General features: G+C 37.8%; 5 protein-coding genes and 1 pseudogene across 7 annotated transcripts in view; 3 read left to right on the top strand and 3 right to left on the bottom strand.

Moving 5' to 3' along the window:
- Positions 1–12,023, top strand: part of LOC111194226 (zinc finger protein 239-like) — a 457,259-nt gene that overhangs the window by 95,557 nt on the left and 349,679 nt on the right. The gene's annotated exons all lie outside the window — the stretch shown is intronic.
- The window catches only part of LOC125803860 (zinc finger protein 239-like), a 217,288-nt gene that overhangs the window by 57,935 nt on the left and 147,330 nt on the right, over positions 1–12,023 (top strand). The gene's annotated exons all lie outside the window — the stretch shown is intronic.
- Positions 1–12,023, top strand: part of LOC103021480 (zinc finger protein 585A) — a 258,231-nt gene that overhangs the window by 112,958 nt on the left and 133,250 nt on the right. The gene's annotated exons all lie outside the window — the stretch shown is intronic.
- LOC125780482 (zinc finger protein 850-like) overlaps positions 1–12,023 on the bottom strand; it is a 76,775-nt pseudogene that overhangs the window by 31,236 nt on the left and 33,516 nt on the right.
- The window catches only part of LOC103036135 (zinc finger protein 239), a 245,471-nt gene that overhangs the window by 220,453 nt on the left and 12,995 nt on the right, over positions 1–12,023 (bottom strand). Inside the window, exon 1 of one of the 2 annotated variants that reach the window (XM_049482392.1) lies at positions 11,829–11,917. The exons of the other annotated variant lie outside the window; for it this stretch is intronic. The gene's annotated coding sequence lies outside the window, so the exon portion shown is untranslated. Of the gene's footprint in view, positions 1–11,828; positions 11,918–12,023 lie in introns of those variants that run through there. 2 annotated transcript variants of the gene reach the window in all.
- On the bottom strand, positions 5,705–11,956 carry LOC103047669 (zinc finger protein OZF). The gene is made up of 2 exons (XM_049482372.1): positions 11,829–11,956; positions 5,705–8,645 (listed from the first exon to the last, which is right to left on the bottom strand). Exon 2 carries the CDS (start codon positions 8,512–8,514, stop codon positions 7,174–7,176), a length of 1,341 nt encoding a protein of 446 aa, XP_049338329.1. The 5' UTR covers positions 8,515–8,645; positions 11,829–11,956; the 3' UTR covers positions 5,705–7,173.

Raw genomic sequence — 12,023 nt, 5'->3', positions numbered from 1 at the left:
AATATTGTTTATTGAAAAATACATAATCCAAACAAAAATAGTTAACATAATTTGCCTATATTTGTATAAAATCTACCAAACTACTGATTCCCCCCCCCCCCCCCCATGTCATGATTTAACCTGTTTGTTAAAGAAAGGCAAATATATATAGCAAAATATTTTCAGTCAAACCCCTTCAAATTTAAAAATTGCCTTGCCTTAAAACAGTACAATTACCAAATATGTACAATGGGTACAAAAAGTATTCAAACCCTTTTAAATGTTTCACTCTTTGTTTCATTGCAGCCATTTGCTCAACAAATTAGCACCCCATCTTGAAGGAACAAATTAAAAATGTAGACATTTTTGCAATAAAAAAAACTGCAATATCAAAAAAAAAAGCAACTCCTTTGTTATTTTAGCTGTGTATCTCTGTATTTGTCCACATTCATCTTTCCTTCAATTGCAACCAGTCATCCTGTCCCTTCAGCTAAAAAACACCCTCATAGCATGATTCTGCCACCACCATGTTTCACTGTTTGGATTGTATTGGGCAAGTGATAAACAGTGCCTGTTTTTCTCCACACATACCGCTTAGATTCAATGATTTTTTTTTTTATCCTTATCTCATCAGACAAGAGAATCTTATTTCTCATAGTCTGGGAGGCATCTCTGCCCTGACTGTTGGAGGGCTGTGGTGAGAGTTGACTTTGTGGAACTTTCTCCCATCTCTCTAAGTCTCTTTTAGTTTCTGTAACATTAGCCTGAGAGCTCGACACAACAGTGTAGTTTTGTTTACTAATATTTTACAATGGCTCTAAAAGCAGGTTACTTATCTTTTCTACACACATTTATTTTATTTTGCTTCATTCTACTTATTGATGAGTGATTTACATATTACATGTTAAATAGGTCATTAATAAAAGTCTCTATGACCAAAAAAATCAGCTTTAATGTTTTTTGTGCCAATATTAAAAGCAAAAAAATAAACTAGCTGGTTGTTTCTAATATTGATTATTGTACTGTATACTCTTCTGTTTCTCCGCAAAGGCATGGAAAAGTCATGGAAATTTATTAGTCAAAAAGTGTATGAACCCTGTATTAATGTTTCCCTGTGCAGAGAAATAAATAATTAAAAAAATAAACTATACCACACGATAGTCCTAACACAAATTAATTCTCTGGATACTTTGACTCAAAAATTTCTCCCCAATTTTATGAACCGATGTCTCATTTCACTCACTACACCGCCTCAATTCTTCAAAGTTTCATTAAACTCTGACATATACCTGAACATATAAACCTCTCAAATATATTTGATAGGTCAAATATGTTGCAGCAAAATATAACAACAAATCCCTCCCCTCAGAACCAAACAAAATTGTTAATAAAGTTGTGAAAGTACAATGTCAGAGAAGAGCCCAAAAATAATCTAAAGGCAAAACCACCCTTAAGCAAAGTAAAACAGGTAAACAATTCAAGTCCACCTCTTTCCATTTAGAAAGAATGTGAATGCAATGTTCATTTCGGGTTACAGTATCTCTAGCCATTATCTTTATGTGGCAGAGTGCTATTATGGAGAATATCTTGTGGCAGGGAATACTCTGAAAACATGGAAGAAAGAGCCCAACCCATTAAGCCTCCAGTTTCCCTGGATGAGGGGGTAAGGAGAATGTTAGCTGTATAGCACACTCCAGCTCGTGGATATTAAATGCGTGCAGACGTCTTTAAAAGCGATTTTCCTCCTTCACTATGTCTGACGGTGATGGCCAGAATGGAATAACTCCACAACTCAAGAGAATGTTCACTTTTACCAAGCCAGCTGGTGCAGCTACTCTCTCCCTGGCTCTACAGCGCTCAGGTCTCACCTCTCTCGCGCTCCGGCTCGGACGCCCTTTGTTTTCTCTCTTTCTTTCTTTTCTTTTTTTTTTTAAATGAAAATCTTTATTGAAAAATGATAAACATTACAAAGGTTTCACGGCCACAATCCTGATACAAAATACAATCTAAAATAATCAAGATACAATCAAATGTACCACCACCACATTAATCACACAAACTTTTTCAGAGTTAAAGGGATATGGAGTTCCATAGCGTGGGATTTTTAAATATTAAATTTAAAGGTGCATTCTGTAGGAACAGTGAGCCAGCGTGTGAAATGGCTACAGCAGTCCAATTTCAAAACACTGACGATAGAGAGTCGTCTGCCCCACCCACCCCTTCCCACACACAAAGCTACCTTGGGTTGCCAAATTCAGCAGGCTTATAATTTATGTACGTGGGGTTACATAGAAGCATGTGTCATCAACATATTAAATATAAGAGGTTTATTGTCTATTGTTAACTCCACTATTTTTGTCTGCTCTGTGTAGTTCAATTGTTTTTATCCTTTTTATTGAAATCATCTCTAATATGTATTTTCTAAATTTCTCGGATATAACAGCTTAGTTCTAATTCTTTTTCTGTTTAAATGTTTCCTCCTTTAAACAGCTACAACATGTATTTGTATCAGGCTACAAACAGAATTTTAGTTCAGTGACCAGGGTTAAGAAACTGCTTTAAACTACGAACATTACCCAGTATTGTTCTCAATTCTAGCTATCCTCTACATCCGGCTTCTAGCAAATTAGTTAGCTAAATGGATTTTCAATTATTTAATTTATCCTGCGATCTTAAATTAATGAACACAATTTGAAAATAAACGTTTTTGGCTGATCAGGCACATCAGGGAAAGTTGAACATTATTTTTTTTCTCAAACCTTGATTACCTATCTATCTAATTCCAAATTAAGCTAACTGTTTAGACACATGCTGTATTTTATTAAACACACAGTGGGTTTTGATCTTTGGGTTTTGATTCATGTGTTTTTAAACAGTTATCAGAAAACAGCTCCAGAAACACTGTGAGCACAGTTTACATGGTTAGTTCCCGTTACCCTCTTTTTTAAAAATCCGCCGTATAGCCATATCAGTTGTATTATCCATATATCCATATTATCCACAAATTGCAGAGAGAACAGACCCAATACAGGCACTGTCCCTGTTTCAGGCTTTACGGTCACATAAATTACGGTTACTGGTTTATACTGATTACAACACACCTGATCCAACTAATCAACTAACAACTAGCTCATCAACTAACTATCTGCCCTCACTGAGGCGAGTTGAGTGATGCAGCAGGAAAACTAGCATTACAGTGTTACTCCAGAACCACAGATCTAATCTAGCTAACTGAAGAACCACAGAGCTAACCCAACTGAAGTCTAAAACTCTTCAAAATGCTTAATGTGGGTTTTCTTTCCACTGAGGTCCGTTATAAGGACGAATCTTAACGTGTCTTAATGTACTAAAACAACGAGCCAGAAACATCTTATTTTTTCACTGCATAATACTTTATCAGAATCTATAAACAAGTCATTATAATCCAAATTACTATGGCAAGCCAACTAAGCCAAAATGTGTGGGAAAGAAACGCTTCCATGTGTAAAAATATCACATGTCCACACATAAAAAAATCACGGGTACAGGCGGTAAAACTGTTTGTGTATACACGTCTTGGCATCTAACATCCAATCAGTAAACGCACCTATGCATACATTTGCATTGTAATAAGGCAGCCTGACAACACATGATGTCATGCAACGTAGTGTATTCCATATGCATAAGACGCTTATATGGGTTACAACGCAGTGTCAACGTACCGTGACATAGCCCCATACATACTCATACACACTGTGCACGTATGGTCCACGTAACTAAAACGTTGTAATCATGTGACTATGATGTACCCCCTATTTCACTCCTCTCTACTTCTGTACAGGTAAAAAAAAAAAGCATGTGATGTACAGACGGCATAAATTTGCACCTCTACACGTAAAAAGATCACGTCTGTACATGTAAAAAGATTGCGTCTTTATCTGTCAACACGTGGGTTTTTTACATGTGGACACGTCATATTTTTACGCGTGGAGGCGTTTCTTTCCCACACATTTGGATTAGTTGGCTTGCCATACATTACTGACCCGCTGTAAAATCCAGAGAGGCCGTGGAGTAAACAGGCTGGATGAGGAGCTCCAGTAATAGTAAATGATGTATTTTGAGTTTGCTGGTGTAGCTGGTCTGTCAGTATATCCAAGGTGGTGCTGGATTAGTATAATTAAAGCTCATACCGATAGAGTAGTGTGTAAAACAGACAGCACGCCACTATCACTCGTCTCAGTTACACTGGTATAACGTGTTACAGGGTTTAGAGCTGGTTCTGGGTAAGTCCGCGCTGTTGGGTCAGAGAGGGCAGTTACTTCATTAGTTGGATCAGCTGGGTGTAAATATGTGTTCACTGGTGTTGCGCCGAAAAGAGTCCCATTCAGATCTCTGAACTAATGCGAAATAAAAAGCAGACATGCACAGACTCGCTGTGTGACGTCAGCGTTTTCAGAAAGCTCAGTTTTCCCCGTCCAGCGTCAGAACATCTGAATGTAGCAGACCACGCAGAGAGAGGGTGGGGCCGCTTTCGTCCTATATCCTGATTGGTTCAGTCCACTGTCTATATTAAAGATGGGCCAATGGGCCGCCCCATCTAAATTATGGGCCGATCTCTTAGGGGGGAAAAAAAAAAGGAAGAAAAAAAAAATCCAACAGCATCGGCTCCTGAGATTACCAGTCCAGCCCTTTTGCCATCATAAACCCTGAACAGTCTATTTTCAGGCCTTGCGCACACGTCCTTAAAATAACGTTGGATTTTAGGAATATATTAAAATCGATGGGCGCCACGGTCTGGAAGTGTTGTGTGTTCAAGGTAAATTCCTGTAAATTCAACAGACAGCCGCGCACCCATAACTGGATTACCTCATGCAATGCGCTCCCCACGCACAATACCACACACCACTACTTCTTTACCACAGAGCCTTTAGCAATCAAATATAAAATAAAGTATACTTAAAATGTGCAAAGCAACTATAAGTTATTATTAGTTATTTTTCTGACATTTAGAAGGATTTATATGTATGTTTAGTACACAGACTTAATAACTGTAGCTTAATATAGCAGATATAGGCATTCTGCTGTTTGAGAATTTTAACAGATGCATATTCTCACTCAAATGCTGCAGTTTTTGAAATAAAAAATGAAAAGGACAAATCTACTAGAATATAAAATATATTAATCCATTAATCAAAATCTCCAGCTTTCTAAAACACTGCAGGCACATAGCAGAGGTTGGCGCAGCGCGCTGCGTTGTGCAGGATTGTCTCTGTTTCCTTAAAATGAAATCGTTTTAATAAATAAGTTCGAATAAGTTTGAATCAAGTGTAGTTCAAACAGCGTTATAGATCGCTAAAATAAGGCCCCTTAAGACAGTTGGGAGAAGAACTGGACAAAAGATCTTGAAACACTTCTTCGCATGGTATCCTCACACAAATAAAATACTGTGCTACAGAAGTACTGTTTTCTCTACCTCAGTAACTGCAGGTTACTGCATGTTACAAGCTGACTGTGTTAACCTATATATCATAGAATACTGCATAACTCTGCACCTTATCCTCATTACCTCAAACTTAGTAATGAGAGCTGCATCTGTAAATGTTGCAAACTGCACTTTTAGTTTAGTTAATGTTCTGTTGCTCCCTGGCCATGGTGGAATGTAATTTCACTCTACTGTGTGCTCATACATCTCACAGAAATCAGCAGATAGACTCCAATCACCACACTGAAAAGGATGACCAGTTCATCTCTTTTAATGGTTTATTGGAAATTGGACAAAACTATAAGAAATACAGAAAGCAAATAAACTTCTACACATTAACACAAATTAATATGAAACATGCTATTTAAACTAAGCCCAAAAACATGCAGAACAGACAGTTGCCAGCATACAGGTCATTACAGAATCCATAGAAAAATATAAAAATAACTTTTTTAACAGCCTCAAAAAGTGTTTCTTAAAGAAAACCAGTATTAGATTTAGGCCCAATACCATTTCACCCCTTGGACCCATCATTTAACCTTACCCCACCTTTTTTGCAAATGCACATTTAGGGGCAAAAATCAGAGATTTTTCAAAGGCGCACTCAAAACAGAGAGGTATGAGAATCATGCAAGATGACTGCACAAGTGACCAAAGAAACTCACAAATATAACTATTTTTCTTGTTTGAAATCATGATAACCACTATATAACTGTAGTTCAATGTGTAGTTTCAATGTTTTATGGAAATTGTTCTCATAGCAAGCATAAAACAAGTAGTTTGTCGCAATAACTCATTAACTTTCTTGTTCCACCTAAAATGGTGCAAAATACTGCAAAAATAAAATTAAAGATAATAAAAGCTCATTTCTGCTCCTCATCAAAGAGGAATTATGGAACAGACCTTTGTAATTAATTGCTGCACCAACTGCCCCCTTTCTGAAGTTACTAAACATTAGTGCTCTACTGCTATATTTATATCATGTGCCTGAAGGATTGTTCCAATACTTAGGTTAAGGATTGGGATGGGATTGTGCCTAAATTCTCAAATACTTTAACAATATCAAAGGAAAGAGCTACCCCTTTTACCTTTTAACAAAAAATAATTTAGTACAGCACTCCCTGAAGGTAAAGGGCGGGTCTATCCATTTACTAACCATACTAAAATGGACTGGGACTCTTATCTGATTAGTTTTAAACATTGTGCACCTTTTTAAAACCTCAGACTCTGGCTCTATGTTTTGCTCACATGTAGGGTTAAATTTTGTATTTTCAGTTTGCAGAGTGGAGCAGTTCTGGGGAATAAACTCATCCAATGACAAGTTTTTGTTTATCATAGAAGTGGCAATGGCCATGCTCTGAGTGCGATCAAGTACGTTGCCAAGTTGGCGGCACGTGCACATGCAGCGGCTACTCTCTCTCCCGAGGAAACAGTGTTTTTGCGTTACTCTGAACGCAGAGAAGACTAAGGAGTTTGTTTTGGACTTCAGGAGAACTCACACATGAGTGTGAATGCACTGGTGTCAATTAAGATTAAACTGGCGATTAAAAATGCAGTGATACGGTTTCTCTCCAGTATGAATGCATTGGTGCCGCTGGAAAGTACTTTGTTAAAAGTTCATGCCGCATTTTGAGCAATGATACGTTTTTTCTCCATTGTGAATGCGCCGATGTGTTTTGAGATGACTGTTTAGTAAAACTCTTTCCACAGACTTAGCAGTGCTATGGTTTCTCTTAGGTGTGAATGCGCTGGTGTGTTTTGAGATAACTCTGTTTAGTAAATCTCTTTCCACAGACTGAACAATAATATGGCTTCTCTCCAGTATGAATGCGTTTATGTCGTCGGAGATCACTCTGTGTAGTAAAAGTCTTTTCACAGTCTGAGCAGTGATACAGTTTCTCTCCAGTGTGAATGCGGTGGTGTACTTTGAGAGTAATGTGTTGAGCAAAACTCTTTCCACAGACTGAGCAGTAATATGGTTTCTCTCCAGTGTGAATGCGCTGGTGTGTTATGAGATTACTTTGTTGGGTAAAACTCTTTCCACAGACTGAGCAGTGATATGGTTTCTCTCCAGTGTGAACGCGCTGGTGTATTTTGAGATTTCTCTGTTTAGTAAAACTCTTCCCACAGACTGAGCAGTAATATGGTTTCTCTCCAGTGTGAATGAGCTGGTGTGTTTTGAGATTTCTCTGTTCAGTAAAACTCTTTCCACAATCTGAGCAGTGATACGGTTTCTCTCCAGTGTGAACGCGCTGGTGTGTTTTGAGATTACTGGGTTTAGTAAAACTCTTCCCACAGACTGAGCAGTGATATTGTTTCTGTCTAGTGTGAATGAGCTGGTGTGATTTGAGATTACTCCGATCAGTAAAACTCTTTCCACAGTCTGAACAGTAGTATGGTTTTTCTCCAGTGTGAATGCGCTGGTGCCGCTGGAGATCACTCTTTTGATAAAAATTCATGCCACAGACTGAACAGTAATATGGTTTCTCTCCAGTGTGAATGCGCTGGTGGCACTGGAGATGACCCTTTTGATGAAAATTCATGCCACAGTCTGAACAGTGATATGGTTTCTCTCCAGTGTGAATGCGCTGGTGTCGTTGGAGATCACCCTTTGTAGTAAAACTCTTCCCACAGTCTAAGCAGTGATACGGTTTCTCTCCAGTGTGAATGCGCTGGTGTCGCTGGAAATTATACTGTTTATAAAAATTTTTCCCACACTCTGTGCATTGAAAGAGTGTCTCTCCAGTGTGAATGCATCTGTGTCTTTGGAGACTAATCCGATCATTAAAACTCCTCCCACAATCTGCGCACAGATACGGTTTCTCTTCAGTGTGAATGCGTTTGTGTCGCTGGAGATGACTCTGTGTAGTAAAACTCTTCCCACACTCTGAACAGTGATATGGTTTCTCTCCAGTGTGAGTGCGTTTGTGTCGCTGGAGATCACTCGGTTTAGTAAAACTCTTCCCACAGTATGAGCAGTGATGTGGTTTCTTCTTCCCTGTACTTTTCTTCATTTGCCTCTTGGGTGTAGGAAAGGATATTTGCTGAATATTGGAGATTTCTCTGGATGCCATGTTCTCCTTTTGTTCAGCAGCTTAATATCTTCGTAAAATTTTCAGATTGTATTTGTGCAGATAAACTTCTTCCAGTTAGGAACACTGACACTGAGATCAGGGGAAGATCTGGAACAGAACAGCATTAATTTCTGGAAGACATAGAGAAAAAAAGAAAATCTAAATACAATATAAAATATTTGAAAATCTTAGTTTGGGTTTGAAAATGAAAATAATTAAATTGGTAAACTCATGCAATCCTGTGGGCTCAGGATTACTTTTCTGGCAGGAAGCAATGTGTGTCTCTCAATAACCATAAATCAGACCTACAGCCCATAACAAAATCCCTCATGGCTCAATCCTGTGTCCAGTTTTATTCAATTTGTTTTTTTTTTTGCCACCTCTACCTTAGACTGTAAATTACACCTTTATGCAGAAGAATCAATCTTATACTGCTCAGCAGATTCTGCTCATGCTGCACTAGAAACACTACACTTCTTTTAGCTCTATATAAAATTAAGTAGGTTTTAAATGGTAAGAAATTAGATTTGTAAATTAATTATGAAGACACGTACAAGCTTGGCCACAACAAAGAAGTGATGCCCTTTCTTCAGTCTTCAACACTGTAATCTATGAATGCTTTTTTACTTTAGTATTTCAAAAAGATCACAAATCGTGCTTTGGGCTTCCGGTTGGCCCTGTGTCAGGTATGGCCGCATAGCACGTTCAGTCTCTCTAAACCTCTCCAAACTCACCGAATTCAAGTGTTATCCTGCAAATGCCTGACAGGTATGTAATGAAAGAGGAAAAGTCTATGAACTAAATAAGACTAGGAACTAGGGACTACATTTCAAGGCTGCCCTGCTAGTCCTTCCTTGTTTATTCTGTTCATTGAACTTCTGGCACAAACTATCAAGGTATATCTATCATTGGCACAGTGTACAAAGTGTGTTTGTATGCAGTTGATGTATTGACTTCCCTTAAAATCCAGAACTAGGTATACCTCAATTGATGAGAATCTTGTCAAAATATAAGAGGAATTTTTAACATTAACAAAACCCAGACACTGGCACTTCACTACACGTCCTTACCAGAGCAAATTCAAATATACAATTTTAAGTGGTCCTCTCCATACCTCAAGTATTGAGAATATTTATAACAAAGGACTTATCCTTATTGTATGAGACAAATTATAACTATATACCTGTATAGCTAAGAACCTCATTTAGGATAATAAAAGGTGGATTCAGTTGCCTCTGGACTTTAGTAACAACTTCCCAAATGTCTGTAACTCTTTTTAACTAAGGAGAATCTCTCACATCTGACATTTTGTGATTTTCTTGTCAGGACTGCTATGATGTTTAAACCGCAGAAACCTAAAGGCATCACAGTGGTCTTCACAGAAAAAAAAGCAGGAGAACATTTACTAGGTTTCTTTCACAACTAAGCAACTTATTTGGTGTTTAATATTAATAAGCTTTGTACTACTTTTTAACCATAGTAAGAAAGGATAAAGACTAAAGAAACTCTTTTCTATGTAACACTTCTATAAACCAGTATATACTGGACTGGCTGGAGGGATAAAATCACAGTCCAGTAAAACAGTCCAGTCTATAGTTTCTTACAGTTGAAGGGTGTGATTGGAGATATCATTTTTTTTGTTTACTTAATTTAGATTTATGAACTTTGCTCTCTTTTTAACTGTGTTTTAACAGTGACAGAAGGCTTTAGAAACTTTAAGCCACTTAAGGATTGTTTGATCCTTACAAGATACAAAAGTACTGTTTGATGTGTTCATTAAGGACACAGAGCTGAACACCACCATGATGAACTGCATGAATGAAGATTAGAGGAGGTTAAAGGAGAAGATGCCAAATACTCCATTGTCTTGCTGTTCTTTTTCTTTCTCTCTCTCTGTCTCTCTCTCTCTCTTGGTTGTAAATGTGCTGAACTATTGAAATTTAATTATACTGTGTTGACCAGTAGATGTACTTTTACTCTTTTCTAATGTATCTATTATATTATAGATTTATGTTCTTTTATACATCTGAAATGTTTAAATTCTAAACTTTGATTCAATGGTCATTTGTTTTACCTTTAATGATTTCTCACATCTGAATTTGCTGTGGTAAATTACCCCACACAGTTTACAGAACTATGTCCAATTCAAGGCCCAACTGTGCATAATGGCCAACAATTAAACAAAACTAAACTTTGTTTGTTTTGTGTGTTTCATATCTCATGAAAATGTAAGAATTGGATCGTAAACAATTTGTTCTACAGTTGCCTCCAGTCGTGTCCTCATTCTCTAGTCAGTGCCATGTTGTTTATGCCCATATTTGGGGTTCTGTGTCTAAACTGAATTTTTGAATGGGCTGAATAAATGTTCAGACCCCTATACGTTTTATTCTGTGTACATTTTCCTCCGGAACATCACTGGATCCTCAAATTGTGAAACTGTTTAAGAGACGTGTTTATAATAATGCTAGCTTCTAGCTAATGCTACCATACACTGAACTGTTGTCACAGAATTTTGGCTCGGTGTAACCCCGACTGTAGAGCTAAACAACAACAACAACAAAATAATAAACTAACTGCTTCTGCTGAGGAAAACTGGGTGTTTTTTACAGTAGAAAAGCAGACAGTACACACTTTCCAAATGTTCTACGTAGGAAAAAAATAGGCAGAGTATCAGGTCTCCAAAACTTTTAACAAAACTCCTGAATGATTCTCACACTTTACGCGCCTCCCCCCTTTAACAGCCCTCAACCCCCCCATCATCCAGCCATTGACCAGCAACCCCCACCCACACTAACCAGCTCTCAGGAAGAACTCCATTTAGCTCTAAAATTAACATTAATTCACACACTGTGTAACATCTGCATATATTAATGTTTCTACACTCACTACATCTACATGCTGAATATCACATGATTTATTTTACACATAGTTTTATAATGGATCATAAAGATATACTTTATTTACACAAACGGACGCGGAGAAACGTGACCATAAAGGAGATATCTCTATATTTAGTATGAAGGAGTTTCTAAACAATATCAGCATAATTTAATACTTTAACCCACAAGACAAGAGAATTATTTCCCCAATAAATCACCACTCAGGGTTTATAAGTAGCCCCTAAATCTCCTGTCCATCTTAAATAAAGCAGAATGAAAGTGTTGATCAGAGATAACTAGGAGAAGATGATCCTCCAGCTCCTGGATGAAGCTGCTTGTGTGTGATGTTAAATGCTGCTCCTTCTGAATGTGTTTCTGTGTGTCTAAGAGTAAATGTAGAGCAGTGTGAAGGTGAAGAGTGGAACATCTCCATACCTGCAGCAGGTGAGCTGATGGTGTTCCTCCAGCAGAGCAGTCTGAGTACAGAGGTGTGGAGCTGCTGATCAGAGCTGGATCTTCTGCTGCTCCACTTTACTGGAGACCGGGGGAAACTCTAACCACCCTTCCATATTCACCTACAGAGAATCCAGTCTTCATTTTAAACAACAGTAAACATCTGTCCAAAGCGAT

The sequence above is a fragment of the Astyanax mexicanus genome, chromosome 8 (genome assembly GCF_023375975.1).
Source record: "Astyanax mexicanus isolate ESR-SI-001 chromosome 8, AstMex3_surface, whole genome shotgun sequence".
Classification (NCBI taxonomy): Eukaryota; Metazoa; Chordata; class Actinopteri; order Characiformes; family Acestrorhamphidae; genus Astyanax; species Astyanax mexicanus.
The sequence above is the reverse complement of the archived record's forward strand: the minus strand, read 5'-3'. Positions and strand labels throughout refer to the sequence as shown.